This window comes from Sparus aurata, chromosome 9, assembly GCF_900880675.1.
Source record: "Sparus aurata chromosome 9, fSpaAur1.1, whole genome shotgun sequence".
Taxonomy (NCBI): domain Eukaryota; kingdom Metazoa; phylum Chordata; class Actinopteri; order Spariformes; family Sparidae; genus Sparus; species Sparus aurata.
The window spans coordinates 9,655,631-9,676,822 of NC_044195.1; the positions used below are offsets into that span (position 1 = coordinate 9,655,631).

The 21,192-nt window shown below is 41.0% G+C and overlaps 2 protein-coding genes across 6 annotated transcripts in view; one reads left to right on the forward strand and one right to left on the reverse strand.

Annotated features, from left to right (window-relative positions):
* Positions 1 to 6,385, forward strand: part of LOC115588510 (radixin) — a 44,445-nt gene extending 38,060 nt beyond the window's left edge. For all 4 annotated transcript variants that reach the window (XM_030429155.1, XM_030429156.1, XM_030429157.1 and 1 more), the window contains 5 exons: positions 721 to 851; positions 1,832 to 1,992; positions 2,799 to 2,891; positions 3,708 to 3,917; positions 5,666 to 6,385. In XM_030429155.1, coding sequence (XP_030285015.1) covers positions 721 to 851; positions 1,832 to 1,992; positions 2,799 to 2,891; positions 3,708 to 3,917; positions 5,666 to 5,830 — 760 coding nt within the window. In that variant the 3' untranslated portion in view covers positions 5,831 to 6,385. The remainder of the gene's footprint in view (positions 1 to 720; positions 852 to 1,831; positions 1,993 to 2,798; positions 2,892 to 3,707; positions 3,918 to 5,665) is intronic.
* A 1,978-nt stretch (positions 6,386 to 8,363) lies between these two features.
* The window catches only part of LOC115587509 (probable ribonuclease ZC3H12C), a 31,087-nt gene continuing 18,258 nt past the window's right edge, over positions 8,364 to 21,192 (reverse strand). For both annotated transcript variants that reach the window (XM_030427370.1, XM_030427369.1), the window contains exons 2-6: positions 19,723 to 20,589; positions 16,838 to 16,977; positions 16,429 to 16,663; positions 15,686 to 15,792; positions 8,364 to 15,177 (exon numbers count right to left, since the gene is read on the reverse strand). In XM_030427370.1, coding sequence (XP_030283230.1) covers positions 13,664 to 15,177; positions 15,686 to 15,792; positions 16,429 to 16,663; positions 16,838 to 16,977; positions 19,723 to 20,477 — 2,751 coding nt within the window. In that variant the 5' untranslated portion in view covers positions 20,478 to 20,589 and the 3' untranslated portion in view covers positions 8,364 to 13,663. The remainder of the gene's footprint in view (positions 15,178 to 15,685; positions 15,793 to 16,428; positions 16,664 to 16,837; positions 16,978 to 19,722; positions 20,590 to 21,192) is intronic.

The window sequence follows — 21,192 nt, forward strand, 5'->3', positions numbered from 1 at the left end:
ATAAAAACTGTGTATCATTAATTTGCATCACCTGCAGTTTGTTCCTGTCAAACCACTGTACCAGGCACAGCAGGCACAATCAAAATGACACTGTATCAATGATGACACAAGAAGTTTCAGAGGTTTCAGCAGAGAGGTCAAAAAGCCATGTTCAGGAAACAGCACCCAGTGTGTGTTGCTTGGTGCTTCATATAAACAAATACAAACTGATCTGTAGCGTGGAGGATGGTGGATAAAGCTTTGTGAGCAGCAGGGGGCGTCGCTGCGTTGCAAACATCAAGCTCCTGTTACACATCTGCAGGCTTGGATCTGGTAGCACAGCAGCTGCTGTTTCATTGGAAAACAAAGCCTGGTTTGTTAAACTGTCTGTAACTAGAGGAAAACTATAGAGTAATTTAACACTAGTAGGATGGGTGAGGTGGCTTGTTGTTACACTCAATGGTAGAAAATACCACCCTCTATTGTCCAAATCTTTTTTTTTTTTAGTACAAAAACACACCGATGGAATCAGATGAATGACTGGAGTCTCATTTAGTGTGCCTTATCTTCTACTTTATTAAGATGTGAAAATCGTGTGATTTGTGTCCAGATATTTTCGGATAATGAAGCTACTCATATCAGAAATATCTGAAATAATGTCACCAAAACCAAATACATGCACACCTAGAATTGTAACATGTTTACATTCAGATAATGCTGATTCTGTGTTATTTTCTGCAGAGCGCAGCTGGAGAACGAGAAGAAGAAGCGCGAGCATGCGGAGAAGGAGAAGGAGCGGATAGAGCGAGAGAAGGACGAGCTGATCGAGAGGCTGAGGCAGATTGAAGAGCAGACGCAGAGAGCTCAGAAAGGTACGACTCCACCGACGTCAAGCACAGCACAGTGTGTGTTCCTGTGTGTCCACAGACAGCTGACTTTTAGAAGAGAGTTGAGTTCAAAGAGTTGTTTGACAAGAAGACGCTGAAAGTTGCCTTCGAATGTCTAGCTTGATTCATAGTTTTGTCGATTTATTACCTTATCGTTTTGGACTCTTTGTTTTGGCAGAATTCTTGGATTTCTTGTGTTTCTAACCATCTAACAACTTTAGCTTCTTTTGTTAAAGGATTAAGTAGAAAAACATATATACATACATACATACATACATACATATATATATATATATATATATATCTATATATATATATATATATATATATATATATATATATATATATATATATATATATATATATTATATTATTATTTTTATTTTTTTATTTTTTTTTAAACAAACATTTTATGTGGAAAACACACAAAAAAAATCTAAAAAGTCACAAGTAACCCAACTGAAATTGAAGTAAAATGAAAACTATTCAGGCATTAAAAAACAAATTGGAAACTCCAGCACACTAACATTCCCTAATTTGCATGTTTAGATATTTCCCAAAGTTGAAAGGACGTCTGTTTACCTCCTCTTAACAGCCCGGTGTGTGACGCTCACACACTGCAGCTGTTTCACCAGGTTTCTGAGGGATGATTTAAACATCAGCAATGAAAATTATGTCAGCTTTTCCATAATCCTTTTGACAAATAAAGAAGTTGAACGGAAAACATGGCGGTGTTGTACTTTTAAAACATTTGATGAAACTGATCAATCTGATTCGATGTGTGTAAATGAGCATAAATTCACACAGAGCAGTGTGTATGCACGGTGGATAGCGAGGCTAAAGAAAATCATCCATTTATAAACTAACTTCAGCTTCAGTGTGCCAATGAGAAGAGGCAGCTTCATGTAGTCGCACCAGTTTCAGGTGGTCTGTAAGTCACATGTACAACGTGTGTGTGCTCGCAGAGCTGGAGGAGCAGACTCGTAAGGCGCTGGAGTTGGAGCAGGAGAGGAAGCGGGCAAAGGAGGAGGCAGAACGGCTGGAGAAGGAGAGGCAGGCGGCCGAGGAAGCCAAAGCATCGCTGGCTCAGCAGGCTGCCGACCAGATGAAGAACCAGGAACAGCTGGTACAGCACCTGCACTCACATCAGTCACAGCCACTGTCCTAACTCCACATTCACTGGTTTGGTTTAGGTCAGGCTGCGACAACCAACAGTCACCCTGCCATCAAAACATTATGTCTGGTTCTATCTAGGACCAAATATGACAGAAATGTTGAATGGAATGATTTATATTTAGTTAATTATTGAATGAGGAATTGTAAATTCAAGCAGCTTTTTAATCAAAATAAATCAAAACCACACCACCAATTAATAATAATTCTACAGTTTACAGAGATCTGGGTTGTGATCAGTGAGTCCTCATGCTTTTTATGGAATAATCTGGACTATCTAAGCACAGCACAAACTTGAAGTAATACAGTTAATTATTTTTATTGAGAAATATGAAGTATCAGCCAGTAGGAAAGCTGCTTTTGTTAAACCGATGACTGTATTCCATCTATGTGTTTTGCTTCTCGGACTGATAATTTATTTGTGACAAAATGTGAATTTTTAGAATCACACTAAACACTGTTTTTATATGTAGTAAAAGAAATACGTTTTGTTTATATACATACAGTGTATTAAAGTCATAACCAGCAGTATTAAAATGATGTTGTTCTGGGTTTATTCATATGGTGAATGTAGAGGTCTATTCAAATAAATAAATAAATCATTAAAGAAAAAAAGCACAGTTCATCAAATAAGTCACTAGTTCTGTTTCATGTGACTGTACAGCGCAGATACCTTTGTGTTTTGGGACTGTTGGTTTGACACCACACTGAGCTCAGTTCTGTTATTCCTTCCCTAACACGTGTTGTCTTTGTTGACAGGCCGCTGAGTTAGCAGAGTTCACCGCCAAAATTGCTCTGCTTGAGGAGGCCAAGAGGAAAAAAGAAGATGAAGCAACAGAATGGCAACACAAAGTAATGCTACCCCTGTGTGTGTATGTGATGTGTTTATGTGCTCATTATTCTCTGCTTTTAGTTTTTTTTATTAAAAAAAAAGGAAAATGATTTTTTTTATATATAAGCATTATTCTGGCTAAGTGAATTACTAAAAAGCTGGATGTGGAAAATGTTCTTTTATTTTAAAAACAACAAAAAAAGCAAAGTTTTCCTGGGTGGGAAGACAGTGCGGGATTATGTTTCAGTCACTGGCAGTTTAGTTGAATGACGTAAAAGAGAAAAAAAAGAATTATTGGAGTTTCCCGGGATTGAGGTGTTCATACATTGAAACAGTCAATTGTCAATTTGAAATTCCGTATTTTCCAGACTATAAGTTGCACTTTTTTTCATAGTTTGGCTGGTCCTGCGACTTATAGTCAGGTGCGACTTATACATGTTTTTTTCCTCTTCATGGCGCATTTTTTGACTGATGCGACTTATACTCTGGTGCGACTTATAGTCCGGAAAATACGGTAGTCTCTTTCAAAGTGTTAACTATTTTTTTGTAAGTCATTGTGTGCGTATGAGATGATAACTGAGGCGTTGTTTGGAAAGGAAGATCCCTTGAATATCCAGCTGAGATGTTTTTAACAAAGCATGTAATAGGAAAATAGGAAATACATCTGTTATTCAATGCTTGTCTGCACTGAATATTATCATAAAGCAGACAGTGGAGTTTGATCTCCACTATCCGCATCTTTCCATATCTCTATATATTCATATCTGTAAGCCCTCAGTGTCTGTTTCTGTCTATACACATGAATATCATCTGAATACACGTGTCTTGTTTTCCAGGCTCTGGCAGCACAAGACGACCTGGAGAAGACCAGGGAGGAGCTGAAGACGGCCATGACGTCTCCGCCGGCCCCAGAACACGACGAGCACGACGAAACGAACGCAGAGGCAAGCGCCGAGCTGCTCAGCGAGGGCGTCACCAGCCACCGCAGTGAAGAGGAGCGCATCACCGAAGCGCAGAAGAACGAACGAGTCAAGAAGCAGCTACAGGTAGAAAATAACTGCGATGTTGTATATTTTTAAAGAAAACATGTTTCTAGGAGAGCCCACGTGTGACAAGCCATTTACATCTTGATTCTGTTTAAGTAAGGGTGACGAGTGAGGTTCCTGATTTCTGGGCATGCTCAGACAGAAAAACTAAAGTAGGACAAAACAATGTATGCAGCACGGAGAACAAACAGGCAACTTTTACATGCCATACCTGTTAGCAAGAATGGAGTACCCTTTGTTTTCACAGAAATCTATCACAAGTTTACCTCCTAAAGTGGCCACAGAACAACAAAAAGCTCTGGCTAGCAGACTTTTCTTCACTGTAGGAGGATCACAAAGTTGCCATTTGTGAATTAAACAAGATCGAGACACATTACGAACCACTTTCAGTGTTTTGCAAAAGTGGAAACAACAACTTCATCATTTTCAGTAAGTAAAGGGAAGAAGTGCGACACCACTTACTGTCGGGATCCAGTGACTCAACTTCTAACACTTCTCAAAACACGCAATCATAGAAAACATAAGGTGTGATCTTACACACTGAATACAGCTGTGTGACATGGCTTCAGTTTTACCAACTATATTAGCACATATGAGACACACATATTAGTGTAGTGACATTATTTTCTCTTAAAGCTACCGGGAAGGCTGAACGTGCTATTTTATGCTGCATTCCATTGTACTGGGAGCTCATAATAAAAGGACTTAGTTGTAACTCTTGGACAGAAACTTTAGCGAGTTAATAGAATTTCCATATAAGCATCCATTTGCTGCAGGCGTCCATGTTTTCCTAAGCAAATACACTAGGAAGCATTTACTGTAAATTGGACGTCGGGAGTAGCGACTTCCAAAATGCAAATATGATATATTGTTGCATGGAGAACATGTAACACTTAGGTTATCCAGTTGTTTGATTATTTCTAGTTGGTAAGACCTATAAGACAAAACATAACAAGGCTGAAAGAGATGGTGCTGTTGAATCACTGTATAATGTATATTCAGTGTATAATTCAATAATAATTGTTGGTGTAACTGTGTTCAGACATGAAGTGATACTTTCAGAAGTCTGCTTATGAAACAGCAAAAGTGAAACAGTGCATTGCATTAACAATCCGTTTAAGCTTTTTATACGTTACTTTGCATACATTTGGCAGATCATGACAATTATATGAAAACCAAAAATGATTATTGGTAATATTGATTTCAGGCACATTACACAGCATCAGGAAGGACTTAAATTGTCAGCCTGTGCTCCTCACACATCACACACCATCCTCTTCCATCTGTCCATGAAATGTCACTCATCGAGGTTTGTCAGAAATAGAGATGGATGTGTTTTTATGTGCTGCATCTTTTCAAATTCTGGCTTAATTAAGATTGGCTAGAATGTTTGTACTTGGTGCTGTGTCCTAGTGTTTGACTATTACTTTTGATGGTCTTATAGGGGAGCTATGACACAATTTAACATTTTTACATAAAATGAAACCGTTACAAAATGTACTGCTTGGTTAAATTAACCATGCAGTGCTGTAACTAATGATTATCTTATTGTTGATGAATCTGTGGATTATTTTTCTGATTAATCGATTAGTTTGGTGAAACCAAACACTGATTGACATTGTGAAAAATGTCAGTACGTGTTTCCCAAAGCCCGCGATGATGTCCTCAAATGTTTTTTATACACCGTGATATCAGTTATTTTGCTGTCTCTCATCATCCCCCTCTCTCTGTGTGTGTTCCCCCACCAGGCTCTGAGTTCAGAGTTGGCCGAGGCCCGGGATGAGACCAAGAAAACGCAGAATGACATGCTTCACGCCGAGAACGTCAGGGCAGGCAGAGACAAGTACAAAACCCTGCGCCAGATCCGCCAGGGCAACACCAAGCAGCGCATTGATGAGTTTGAGTCCATGTGAGCCGGGAAGACGGGTGGACGCGACGATGAAAAGAGACAGTTTGTCTCGTTGCCATGTCAACGCCTCGCTTTCCCTGTAAAGCCCAAAACCTGCTGCCACCCCAGGAACTCCTGCTTATTTTTCTACCCAGGAGAAAGACCGGCTAACGGGCTTTGTAGCTTCAGCCTCGCCAAAGCTCTGCCCAGCAGCATTTGGCCAATCACACCGCTACCTGCTTTTTAGAGCTCCGCCCCAAACCCCCACCAGGCACACGTCTTTTAATCTGACAGAAAAATAGCAAGCAACATATCCTGTCAACCATGGACCTGTCCCCTCTACAATACTGACAGTTAACGCTTGCATGTATGATAATTAAACAACAGGACTGTTAGACAACATGAGGCTGGACTGAATTGGTTGATATCGTGCTTTTATGCAACAAAATGAAATGGCCATCTGTAGCTTGTTAATGTTGCTGGCACGCTTGTCTGTAAAGCTTTAATATCTGTACCTTACCTTTACTTCTTTTGTCATCAGTTGAAAAATTTAAATCATTTGTTAAAAAAAAACGCCTTATTTGTCTCATTTCCTTTCCGTCTAGTATCACTGTTTGTCACGTTGTGTTGGGAAAGTTAGCCGTCGAGTTCTGTTGATGTTGCATCAGCTAACGCATCCTCTTGAATGGCAGCCTGAGAGTTGTGAGCGAGCAGATATGCAAACTAAATTAGCTGGTTTAACATTCTCCTTGTGATGGCATTCTCCATCCACTGAGACATTTGTTCAGATATGTATTTTGGCCCACAATAAAGAATGAATTTATATTTCCAACTATGCAGCCACAGAATGATCTTGAGGGTCCTGACTGAGGCTGGAGCCAGTGGAGCTGGCTGTACCTACATCTGAACCTGACACACACAATAATTACCTTACTCTCATGGAGGATACTGATAACAACAGTGATTTGACATTTTTGTATTTTAAAAATAAGTGTACAACCTGCAGTTGGGAAAAAGGCTCAGATGCAGCAGGTGAAGATGGACGATTTGTCATTCATACCTCTAATAACATTTATCATGTTAAACTCGTTCTCCCTCCTCTATGAACACTTGTGGAACACGTGTTGCAAAGTTACGTATTCCAGTGACGACATGTGTGGCTCATGTCTACACTGCGTGGCTCTACACAGGTGCAGCAGCTCTACGTCATGAACGCGACAACAGCGCTGTTGATCTTCTTCTCCTCAGTGTTTATTGGCGGCTGGCACACCAACTTTAAAGGTGCATACCGCCACATACTGGGTGTAAATTCTGCATGTGCTAGGTCAACTAAAGTGGTTTGGCTTTGTATTATTGGTTATAATTGTATTATCTGCCGTTAACAGATTATGTACATTTTCCATTAACCGGCTGATCATTTTATCTGTCTGATATATATCGTGCATCCACATATAAAATTCAGTCTAATCTTGAATTTGGAGATTTCGGAGAAACACAGCTGAGAGAAATGAACGGAAAAACTCCAGGGAAAAGGGATAGGTTGAAAAAGCAGAGACACACTGGAAGGACGGAAGGCCGACTGGTGAGGACCACGAGAAGACAGGAGGGAAAACAAGACTGGAAAAAGGCAAAAGACAACACAAAACCAGAAAACGTCTATAAAAAACTACTTTTTCACATATGCAGTGGCACTCCTCAAGACCTGTTCCCCTTTAACAACATCTTGAAGTCTTTTTCATTAACATTAACAAACGATTAGATACCGTCACTTGCTGATTTAATTAAATACAGTCACTCTTCACTGCGACCAGAAGAATCTTTAAAATAACAAGAACAGACGGCTTCACCGGTTATTAATGCAAGTGAAGATAACACACGATTTATTGGTACAAACAGCAATTGCTATGTTTTGCAGGTTCCTATGGAGACAATTGTGGTTTGGTTAAAGAAATGATATAGTGCATTTATTGAAGTTGCAGCAGGCAGTCCAAGAGAGAGACTGTTGAGCTGATTGTGAAATCTCCTTCCAGCGTCTACCTTTGACGACTTCATTAGTCAGTGATTGGTTGCTGGTGTTTCGTCTCAACACCCGAAGCGTTGGTATTCTGGGAACGATCAATCAACTTACATAAATTAGATAAATGTGTCGCCAGATCCAGAACCCAATAAAAAGACACAGTAGTAATAAATCCTCACCTGGGAAACAACTGCAGATGTCAAGAGGTTCAAGAAGACAAGCAAAGTCCGCTAATAAAATCAAATCATGCCACAAATATTCTGCAAGATGAGAAATTCCGGCGCCATTAACGTATTTTGATAATTGATAAATTATTGGTTGTTTTGCAGTTATCCGTACATTCAGAACAGTCAAGGGTAAATTTCTATTTGGACTCATTATATCAGATTACATCCTTTTATCCCACTCCCATCGGTGGCACCGCTACAATCAAGGACGTGAAACTCATATTCTCAAACACACATCATGTCTCCGGCTGGATCTCCGCTGCTTTATCATTCGACAGACAATAAAGAGCCTCGCATGGACGAGACGACACATGAAAGCTTGAGTAGGGCTTTTATTGCTCACTTTAATCACTTTTACATCAAACACAAGAACAGTCAACATTGCCTCATATGGCCACAGTGTCCCAGAATCTAAAGGTTTGACAGATTTGCTTTTCATGCTTTTGTTTTGGGTTTCATCGACTAAAGCTCAGGCTCCACGGCCCTGTGGGGCTTTTAACGCTCACTCTGAAATTATGTTCTCATTACATCTAGAAGTAACAAGACAGGCTAAGAAACAAGTCATGACATGGAGGTAAAACTTGTTCGTGGAGCAAAAATCTGAATCTAAATTTTTTGTTTCAGACATCGCACACTACGCAGCATAATTTGACTGGGTTAAATCAATATACCCTATTAATCAGCACAGTTGTCTGTGACAGCTTTGGGTAATTGGGCTGTCTTTTGGAATAAAACTCTTCGCCTGCCTGCGTCAACGCACTGCGAAACAGCAGCGGGGTCAAACGCTTTTAATAGCTGCTTTTTTATTTTGGTTTAATATCACCACTATTGACCTGAGCAAGGGGAAACATCTGAAAGCAACACACGGCCTTTTACCTGGCTTTGGTCCCTGAAGTGGTGGCACTTAAATGATCTCTGTACCACAGACGATCCTGTCTTAAAGCACATCAGAAATAAAGGCGGGAATAAACGGACAAACAGGGACATTGTTGACATTTTAAGTTTCTTCCCCATTGGGTAAAATTGCTGGATTTGAGGCCATTGTAGCAACAAACAAAAACAGGATTTTGACACATGAATTCTTAAAGGTGTGTTCAGACTGAACGTGAATCAGATTTTAGGCAGAATGACTAAATGCAAGACAATGGACGCATGTTCCCTGTGAAAAACCGGAGTAACGTCCGTTTAGCTTCTGAGAGCGGGACGGCTCGTACATAAGTATGATTTTTCAAATGTTTTTTGCTAACATTCACACAGAAGCTCTGTGAAAATACGCGTAGTGGCGGGTTAAAGTCATGCTTCGACAAATCGGTCAAATCAGGTACAAACAAAAATCAAGTGCTGCTTGGCTGAAGTTGTAAAAAGCAGCAGGCTGCACAGATGACAGATAAGTGTTGACACCTCAAAGGAGAAAAGCACAGGTGTTAAATGACATAACTAATGGCAATAAAGTTCAGCTAGACTGCTTCGGTTTCAGATGGCTGGCGCTGTGCATGCTGGCTCACGCTCGCACTGTCCTGGTTGAATGGGACACTTGACTAGAACAGAGGAGACATTTGTAAGAAATAGTCAGATTTCAAAGTCAGCACAAAAGCTGTCGGGGGCAACATAACTCCTTACTGCCGCCCACTTTACTGACTGACTCGCTACTTTTTTCCTGATGCTGCCATCTTTGGCTAGCTGCTGTTAGCATGTAGCCATGGAGCTCGGCATCCCTATTAGCCGACGGGAGTCTGGAATAATTTGTCGCCTTACACTGTAAATGGAGGATTTTATTCCGACCAAACCAGAGGTGATCGTGGAAAGACAAACTGTTTTGGTGATTTTTATCTAATTTATGTTGAGTTTGAACTAAGCGTGTTATATGATGAGTCAATGTTAAACATCGTTTTAGCCCACCAAAAGAGAGAAGCTTGAATTCAGATGCTGTACGGTTAGAAAAAAGGTGTACAAATATGTATTCTCTTGCCATTTGTTGATTATTTAGTTCATCTCTTAGACTAGTAGTGAACTTGCAGCTTTTACATCTCCCAAAAGAAGCGTATCAGCCTCCTGCCCTGTGGTATGGGAGAAGGTATCAGGAGGCAGGACAGGGCCAACTTGCTAGCATGCTAAATTCTGCAGACATCCCTCAGCACAGCTATCCGGATGTCAGCACTGTTGTTCCTTTTGACAGTGAGTTCATTTTTTTTAATGTTTTAAGCTATTATTCTGGCCATATCTCATAAATTGCCCTTTTAACGTCATCAGTAACACCTGTGCCTGTGCTAGGCGTATTGACGCACTTGGTTTGATGCTGACACACAACACCTGGGAAGTCTCGGGTGTCCGCGCTGTCGCACACACGTCTGGTGTGTATGATGCTAGCTAACCAACAGCTACAGCCAACGTCCGCTGTTCATGGCGAAGAATCTGGTGCACTAAAACACTTGAAATGATGTGGGAAAGTGCTTGTTTCACATTCAGTCTGAACACAATCAAGTAACATTTGTGGTGAAATCCAAACACAAAAACACATTTGCACAGTTAGCATTGTACACATCCCCTTATTCAGCAACACTGACCTCCATGGACTACAATCTCTTATTGCGGATAAACATCATGTACAATTAGAAAAATAGCTCTTTAACAAGTTCACAATAATAGAAAAATATTATTTGCCCCCATACAGTAAATAGGATTTTTAATATCCACAGGAATGTTAACACAACACCTTTAGAGGTTTGTTTAATTAAACTGCAGTAAACCAACCCTGCTGCACACACAAGCACACAGTGCCAGCCAGACCAGCAGGGTGAGAGCACAAAGCCATTAGAGTGTCAGAGAGAAGTAAATCAACTGACAGACTTGTTGGACGATGGGATTAACAGGAAGTACTGAGGACTTTTTTCCAGAGGTGACACCTTTCAGGTCATATTACAGCCCTGGAGGGGAATGCTCTTCAAGTAAGACAGCGCTGGGACAAATATAAACGTGGTTGTGGTTTCAGATTTATGGGAAAGGCATCTTTGAAGATTTCAACCCTGGGGAGCAAATATGACAAGGACTTTTGACTAATGAGGACAGATCATGTTTAACCACAGTCAGGTTCAATACGTGCTTACGCCACAGTTGGGCTGACTACACCTCCGCCCTCAACTGGTTGAGATTGAGGCAGTTTGGGACTGCACAGTTCCATGCTTTCAGTTCATGGACAACATAAACAATAGCTATAGCTGTTTCCAGAAAGTGCATTTGAGACTTTCTCTTTGCTGCACTTGGGGAAAAAAAGCAATAAAAAGCCCCCTCATATAAATAAAAGGCAAAGTACAAAAGGTGACAAAGTTTGCCACAAATACTCAAAATATTCAGCTCGAAATATTTTTTTTGTTTAAATATTTTCATATAAAACAATGATCTTGTTTAAAAAGTTCATAGGATACAATTTGTATCAACAAAGAGAGGTATCATCTGGCTGCTAGATATTGTGCTAACCAGGCAAGAGGTTTAGTTTTACAAACACTTCCTCGGATTTAAATAATCCCATTGGTGGAGATAATTACAAAAATAAGAATATTGTTACTTCCCACAACCAATGCAGTTCAAAGTGCTTTAAGAGAAGACAGCTTAATTATTTTTTTTAAAGAGAGAGCAGACAAGAGTAGTACAAACACTGACAGGAAAGTATTTATAATAATAATTTTTTGGACAAACAAGCAAGTCACCTTGCAAACCTGCAAAGATGTGATGGGTGATTTTACTATCATCTGACATTTATTTGACTTTCTTCGAATTGTTAATAACAGTGAATGTACTGAACAGTCATTTAAGCTTACTGCTGTCCAAGTCAGTTAATCTTCTTATGAATCAATTAAAGAAATGGTTCTACCAAAAATGAAAATTCAGTCATTATCTCCTCACCTCTATGCTGATGTATGGTCGAGTGAAGTGTTATAGTCCACAGAACATTTCTGAAGCTTTACAGCGGTGCGGCATTTTCCTAAACAACTCAAGTCTCTGGGGACTCGTTTCAAAAAATTTAAAAACAACAGGAAAAAAAAGCAATCCACCAGATTCCCTCACTTTAGACGCTGTGCACACTAAAATGTTTAGCCTAGCAGTGAAGATTTGGGCCTGAAAAAAGGGTTTAAATAATGTTCTGTGGACTATAAAACATCACCAACTTTCCATCAGTATAAAGACTCAATTTTCATTATTGGGTCATCGGTTCCTTTAAGAAAGGTATTACCACTTATATTTTGTACCTAAAAAAGGATTTATTTTAATTAACTGAGTTTTAATTAAAGCAATGAGATTAGCGCCTCTGAGAAAAGTTTGTAGAACTAAAGACTGTTATAAGTAGGTGTTCCCACCAAAGGATATTAAGCATCTGGCATCTGCCCGGGAAAAAAAAATATTTTAGTAAGGTTTTTTCCAACTCTTGCCAGTCTGTTCCTGTCTATTACTGCAAATGTAGATCTCTTTGTATTCAACAGAAGGGTACAAAAGAGTTACACCCTGTTTGAGATGCCTAAACACTCGCAGTGGTGTCACCACTAATAAAGGAAACCCTGTGTGTCATGCACCACAGACATTAACACATTTAAAATGGTAATAAATTAACACATATTTTAGATTAAAATAATAATAACAATCCTAATCCAACCTAAACATTCGTGGTGACCATGTTCTCAACTCAAACTTTGATATGGTTTAAAGATGTAAAAGGACACATGGTGGGTTTAAAAAAAAAATTAAAAATCAACACTAAAAGCTAATGAACCGTCAAGTCAGCTGACAGGGCTATCCTAGCAGAGGAAATAAACTCTAATTCAAAAGTGAACAACAGCTTGGGGTTTTCTAATGGAGTTTTTGCTATCTTCTTTTGTGGTTGCCGACTGAGTTTCACTTCCTTTTGGGGGAAATCCGCAAAATCTCACTACAGCATCTGATCTACCACCTGTCAGTAAAGAAAGAACATTTGTTGAGCTAATTCAAGCATTAAATTTGGCAGGAATGTGTTCGCAGTTTGCCAGTGAAACTTCACAATATAATATTCCATGCCGTCATCTTAGTGACTGGAAAACTGAAAACTTTTACTCAAACAGAAAGTATGAATTTGAGCTACACTTATACCCTGATATGATTGCCAAAAAAGAAAAAAAAGAAAAAAGAAAAACAAAGCTGAGGAGGAACAACATTAAAAAAAGTGCCAGAAACAATAATTTTAAAATATGTAAATAAATTAAAATGCAACATATAAATTAATTTAAAATGAACAATACTGTCACCCTTAAAACACATTAAAAGCCTCCCTACGAATACCGATGTCTAGACTCATAACCAAAAGCTCAAACATGCACATTAAACCCCAACCTTTCCTGATCTTAAGTGCTGAAATAGCAGGCATAAATATGGCAATTTGGGGATTTCCCTTTACACAAAATACCATTAAAATTAATGAGACAACTTCCCTGCAATTAAAACAAGCAGTCCATTAACCACTTAATGAGTTTTATATCTTGTGCTTGTGGTTTGGTAATGTTGAACCTGACTTCGAGGATGATTGCAGGGAATAAACCTACAGACATGAGACCAGTAAAGATGAAGCTGGAACTTCAAAATCTGGTTCAATTCAAGGACCGCGCTGTGATTTCTCCAACAAAATCGCAGCTGCAAGCTCCTGAGCATCCGTAGAATGAGGGTTCCTGGCCATCACCATCCTCACCAAATCTGGAGGGAAGATGCGACCCAAGTTTACAAACACCCTCTCCCTAAGCTCCTGGTACCGACCAAAGGCAGAGGGCTCCGGGTGCTGGGGCACTGAGGGCAAGTGGCTTTTGTGGGTAGGGATAGGTGGAAGGGAGAGCTGCGGGAGTGGTGGAAGACTTGATGATGGAAGGCCACGGGGTGATGAATGGGCTTGCCTACCCCAAGGAGAGAGCAAAGCCTTCTCATGGACTTCTGGTAGGCAATGGAAGGCAAACAGATCATAGCAAGGTTTAGGGGACTGCTGGTAATGGGAGCCCCAGTTTAACTGATGCTGTGGTAGTTGGTTCAGTCCAGATAGGTTTCGTCTGGAATGAAGTGGTGACCCTTGGTACATATTGGAGTCCTGGAGCCCACCTTCTTGCCAAAGGGACTCCGTCACACTGCGGCCGAGAGGGGAGCTCTGAGAGAGGGAGTGAGCGACAGATGTTTGGGGTGGACGTGGTGAATGAGCTTGGAATTCTCCTGGGAAACTGCTCAGCAATGGGTGTTGAGGGAGCGGTGGGATGCAAGCTGAAGGGGGCTTGAAGGGACGTGGAGATGCATGAGTAGTAACAGAAGGTGTGGATTCTTCCAAGACAAAACCATGTTGTCTTCGTGATGCTTGAGGAATGGGATAGCCATGAGGAGTATGCTGGCCCAGACCAGGAGGGGCACGGCTTACAGGGTGAGCATACTGCCCAGAGCAGTGAGGATGGTGATGGGTATGGTGGTGGTGATGGTGGCACTTGGGGCCATCGTCTAACAAGGGATCAGGAGAGAAGGAGTCTGAGCTGACACTGCTTTCACTGCTACAGTCTGAGGGCAGTGATCCTGCTCGCAGATCAGCAGGAAAGAAGCACTCAGGACTTTGTGGTACTACCAAACTGAGGCCAGAGCAGGCCTTAACCAGTGAGCTGTAGCCCGGGTCTGGGGACTCACATCTGTGGTAAGTTTCAGCAAAGCTTGTTCCTGAGGTGCCAGCAAACCTGGAGCTGCCTCCACCACCTCCCCCAGGGTGCTCCCATTGGTCCAGGCTTCCTGAAGAAGGAGGTCCCCCTAGAGTAGGATACCCTAGAAAGCTGCTGCTACAGCTACTGCTACTGCTGTTGCTTCCCCTACGTCCTTCCTGTACCCGAAGCCTGTCCTCAAGGAGGTCATTGAAGGAGCTTCTGGGGCTGCTGGGAATTGGCTGTTTCTTTGGAGTACCCCGACTTTGCTCAGTCTCTGCCATTCCTGAACTTTGGCTCTTCACCATCAGGGCATCTTCCAGCAGGCCTCTGGAAGCTACTGATGAAATTTTGGCACTGGCACGGAGCTCATCAGCCACAGCACGCTGGGGCTGGCTTCCCCTTTCAGGGTGATAAAACTTGCACTTGTGTCCATATGTGCACTTCTTCCCTAAATGAAGAAAAAAGGAAAGCTTTTCTCACTAATTTGCTGGAACCAAAATGTTTTATAAAATTTAGTGCATAGTATTTATATCTTTTTTTATCTTGTGTTTATTCCACAAGCTCTTTGTGTTACGATAAATAATAAACCTCAACTACAGAGATACAATTTTGACTCATCATCAAGATGTCATTAAATGTTAAAAGGCCAGTTTGACAACAGGGAAAAAGTATAAAGGCACTACTATTAGCTGATTCAGCCCCTGAATGCCAGGAGCCAAACTCGAGGAAAGAAAATCCCCTTCATACTGTTATTCCCTGTTTCCAACCTTCCAGTCATTGTCGGACACTGGGGGTGTTCCCTTCTAGCTAGCAGACTGCCACCATCTGTTTACCCTGCCCAATAATTACTGCACATGTGCGACTCTCAACAGATGACTATTTTTCAAAATATTACAGTTATCTCATTGGCTTGATGTTCTGCACTGACAGAAGTGTATATAAGTGCATATTTTTACCGTAAGGACATGGCTGCTTCCTGTGTTCAGGAATAACAGGCTTCTTTCTCAGAAAGTTCTCCAGACTGGGTCCATGGCGTCCCAGCGGGTCATCTGGTGGCATAAACCTAAACACACAATGAAGGATTAAGAAATCTATTAACCCCAAATGTAACAAAATAGCTTTAACAACCTGAAAATATATATTTTCACTGTGGATTCAGTCATTCTGACAACATCAGGGATGTTCTGCTCTGACGGATCCGGACACACTTAAGTTTTATTTTTTGGATGACAGCAGATCCTGGTCCATGCAAGTGTATTAAAATCCTAAAAAATGTCAAAGGAGTTAATTTTTGGAGTTTGTATTAACTGGAAAAACAATATCTAATAACATTTACAGCAACAGCAGCTTGACAAATCAACAGGTCTTCTAATAAGAACAAAGGCCAGGTGGCATCCAAAAGCACTGTAACAATAGATCACTGAACTAATATGGGACACAATCCAAAAACTAAAGAAAGTCCTCTCCAGTGTGGTGAGTGGATTTGATCAATAAACAAAACTCAAGAGAAGTAAACTAGATCATAGGAACTGAGGTGAGGAAATCAAGTGTCTGATAAATAAACAGGAAGTCCTCAGATAATTTAGATAACAGATGTGAAAGCTTTTGGTTTCATTGCTCACACATAGCAGCCAAGCTCCTACACCTCCGTATTTGGTCCTTCACCCATTTACTATTTCCTTTGGCATGAGTTTCTTACTTGTCATTCACAAAAGAGTACATCAGTAGACGCTCATCAATGAATTTCTTCCACTCTGGCTTCTCATTGGCGAGGTCACGGTAGTTGTCGTTGGAAACAATGATGCCATCTGACTCATAAGCCAGTTTGACGATGAAGCGGTCATCATAGCACACCACACGGCGTCCCTGCACACGGCGAGATGGAGTGAAGACCAGGATCTTATCTTTCTCTAGTCGCCTTAGGATCTCTTGATCTGGAGAAGAAGACAGTTCAACATAAAAGGCCAAAAAAAATTGATAAATGTTCATTTTTGTATTGAAAAAGATAACAATCCCTCATGAAGTAGAGGATTTAGGCACATGCTTTGCTTGCTTTAGATTGCTGATTGTGACTTTAAATCCTCGCTAAAAACTATAGTTGCCCTTACCCGTGATGAGGGCATCAGGTCGTGATTGCTCCTTTCTCCAGGCAGGAACAAAAACAGTGATGTCACGATGACCTTGTTCCAAGAACCAATCAACAGCCAATTGAATGCCTTGACAGGAGAACACTTCCTTATTTCCATGACTGGAAGAGAGAGATGCAAGACAATCAGTAACCACCAAAATATAAAACCTGATTCAAAACCTGATACGACTATTTGATTTGCATCAATTGAAACACATTTGCAAGGAATGAAAAGAGACATTTTAAATTAACACCTTGCAATTATTACTGTATTGTATGATGTCATAGATAAAAAAAATAAAATAATTTTTTCTTCACAGTCACCGGGGTTCATTTGTTGGCATGACAAAACAGTTACAGACATCATAAAATAACACCAGGAATGTTGCAAGTTAAAGAAATGGTTGAGAAGCTGGCATGAAATAAAGGTGCTGTCAGAATTATGCATCCACCGAGAGTGACATCAGCTTATTAAGGGAAAACAACGAGGGAACTCTTTGCTTTGTTCCCACATTTCATTTTTGACAACAAGAACATGGCCTGAAGTAATTGAGGAAATCAACACTTGTCAAGTGGGAAGTAGATAATTATGATGGGCTTGACATTTATTTTTATAACCCTGTGACGGCTATAATGCTGTTTGTTCAATAAACGTGTTGAGGCATTATTCAGACATTTAATCTTCTCTCCTGCATTCAGCACTGACATTTAGTGGGTGGTGTTTCAACCACACACATGCACTACCTCATATAGTCCAGGTACTGGCCAAACTACATACACAACTTGACGGAAGTCACAGAAAAGCAAAATACACACCAAAAACTACTAAAGATCCTAATCCAGTATCAAACTTGATAGCCCTGTACTTCTCTATATTCTATATTACCAATAACTGCTTAACCATTAATTAAGCGCACCAGATCTAGGATCTAGCATCAAATTGTACCCACTCATTGATACCAACCACCTAAATATGCTTAATTTAAAATCAGCAATGCATTATTCCCTGGGAAATGAACAAAACTTTTGAAGAATGCCCTATCTTGCAATGTTGAATAAAAGTAAGAATGGACATGTGTCAATATCAATGCCTATGATTATAAAAAGGATCAACGATCTGACAGATTGGTGAGACAAACTGAAACCTTCCAAGGAAGAAACACCAGATACACATACACTTTCTGAACATTCTTGTGTCATGCTCACCACAAACAGATGTGGCACAATGTTCTGTATATCTATATTTTGTGTTGTAAGTTTTGATATGTTTGTATTTCATCGGTGGATGATGAAACAGCAACTAACAATCTAGTGTACGCAGAGATAGCAGAGAAGAATCAGAAACAGGAAGGAGAGGTATGATTTAAATCCCAGGGACTGCAGTGACTGCAGTGTCACCTCCATACTAGAGCGTCAGATCCTTCCTTTTGAAAATGCACCTCTCAGAATTAATGTCTTCATCACAAAAACCTACCTTTGGGCTAAACTTGATTGGGATATATCACTATGGCAACCTATGCTGCAAGTGACTTATGCAGACAATGATGACTGATGATAATACAAAGTATTACTGTTGGAGGATTTTACAATTAAAACACGAGTGACATCTTGTGATGGGGTCACACCAGCTGTGACCCCCGTTCCCACCTGTAACTGCTTATTAGTCATTACTACATTATTATGTGCTCGGTACTCGGGCTGGACCACACCTATCTTTAAACTTGACCTTCATTTTGATCTCATCTACACACCTGTAAAGTTTCATGAATACTTAAAAAGTAATGTCGGCAAGTGGCGTAAAGTGTGAGGGGGGCACACTCCCATAATTTCAGCCACCTTACTCAGAACGTCTTTGAGCTCTGCCTTCATTTTGACATAATATACTAGCCAAAACACTATGATAGTTCTCACTTCAAAATGTGTCTCCAGGACCCCATTTTACCATGATGACACACATGCTGTCGCAGCAGGTAATAATAATAGAGGCTCATTTCAAATCATCTCCCAGTTAATCACTGTTAAAACAGAAATATCTTATTATTCTGTTCCAGTTATCTTTAAAACCTTGGTTTTATAAACTACGTAATTATGACTTTCTTGTCATACAAAGTCAGTTATAATAGGCAAATGAAAAATAACAGAGACGAACTGTGGTCCAGACTTGGGTCAGTTATGATTCATTTGGTCTGCTTATTCGGATTGCTCTTGGCTGACATGTGGCCAAGATATGGTCTGCTGGTGGCTCAGATCTGGCAGACAGTAGTGGACGGCCTAGGCTCCATCGTTCCATGCAACATGTGGGCTGGATGAATGTTTCTGGTTCAATTTTACAATCTGTATTTTAGCAAGAACTGTCTGTCCATAGTGTGCCTGAACATGTTTTATAAATCAGTCTACCGAAACTGAATAATTATAGACACAGAGTTTTATGTGGTGCCAGTAGGTGTGACCATTTCTTTCTTGGTTATGTGTACAAGCCCCAAGCTTTGGAGACACTATAAATGAAGACTTACCCTTTATATAGCTAGCAATGTAACAAATATGTGTCACGCGGTATTGTGTCATACAACATGTGTCTAACGGTTGCTTACTCGGCTGCAGTGGCTAACGTATCTTAGCAGCTAACAACAGCCAGATAACAGTTCGCTGTTTTATTTGATCATTGACCCAAAAAACAGGCATGTTTATTTTATCAGAAATTGGTCATATTAGTGATTAACCACTCTTTCCTTACTTACCCTACTATACTTTCATTGCGTGATGCAGCATCAGTAAATCATGCACAACGTGGCTACAGTACGTGTATGTGTAAGTAGAGGGCAGAAGAGCATAAACCCGTTGTTTCCAAAAATCTCTCATCCTTACCTCATGGCTACGTTGCTCCCATCCACCACAACAGGCCGGAGGTTTTCTCTGTCCTCCAGCATCTGTGACGGAGACAGCAGCCGGCAGGAGTCCAGAGAGGAGTTGGAGGAGGCCAAAGAGGATGACAACGAGGAGGAGGGAAACTGGGAAGCAGTCGAACCTCCTTGCTGCTCGATCTCCGTCTTGGTTCCCAGTTTGACCAGTTCACCTAGGATGTCATTGATGAGTGCATGTGGGCCCAGTTTCCTCAGCACCAGCAGCACCAGCTCCTCAGAGTAGCCCAGCTTGAGAGCAAACTCCACCTTGGTGCGGTAGTCTGTGGCAGGGTCAGTGGGAGATGATGCTTCTAGCTGTGGGGGGTCTCCAGGGGGTCGATTTGGTGCCAGGTCCAGCCTGACTCTCTGACAGGAGGTCTCTTGGTGTTGTAGGGGCGGAGGCTGATCGTGGTGAGGGTTTTGAGATTCAGATCCAGACCCAATTTGGAGCCGCTCATCATCACTGTCGGACACAGCACTCTCCTCAGAGAAGTTACTACAACTACTCCTGCTGCTGTAGCTTGAATGAGTAATACTGCTACTATCAGTGCTGTGACTTGGAGCACCAGCTCTGACAAGTAAGACCCCTATACTCCCAGTGCCTGTCGCAGTGCTCAGGCCAGCCTGCCGCTCAGCACCATCCACATGGAGGTAGTCCAGATCCAGCCCCAGGCTGAGGATGTGGCCCGTCCCATCCTCCAGATGGTCATTCACGCCCATGAAGCCGTCTCATACATCCAGCTCCACGCCCTCCGTTACCTCCCAGGCACCTGACAGACCCCACGGTTACTGCTGATAGTTAACAGCTCACTGATGGGTCCTGAGGGTGAAGCTTGAGAGAGACAAGAATCAACTGGTTATATTTCTGAGGAACGCATGAAAGTGGTGGTGTGCAGATTGTTCTGTTTCGCTTTTGTATTTTTTTTGGATAAATAATAAAGTTATTGCAGGATTTAATTGTATGCAGTATGTATTGCAATCAGGATGCTATTAGGTCTGAAGGTGTTCGGATCTCAGACAGGTGTAAAAGAACTCAGTACAGTCCGGAAACACACATCCGTCCAACAAATGATAAGTCACCGCACTTTGCCTCTTCCTGACATCATCCTGGCAAACCCTACAAAAACCTTCACACAATCTCTTCATCACTTCTGTCAGCCACATTTACATATTGACTTATTGAGATAACAAGAACCCTTTTAATTAATATCAGATCTTTAATGCAAAAGTATCATGAGGGTGCAGCTAAAACTAAACCTTAAAAGGAGAAACGTTTTATGAACTTCACTGAAATGGACCAGGCTTCTTAGAGTTAAACTTTGAAACTGTAACCTCCTGTACCTGCTGTTCCACCTCTGCTGATTTGCATTTTAGCAGCGATCAGCTGAGCGTCAAAGAAACATCAATTAGACTAGAGGCAAAATAGAAAAGAACA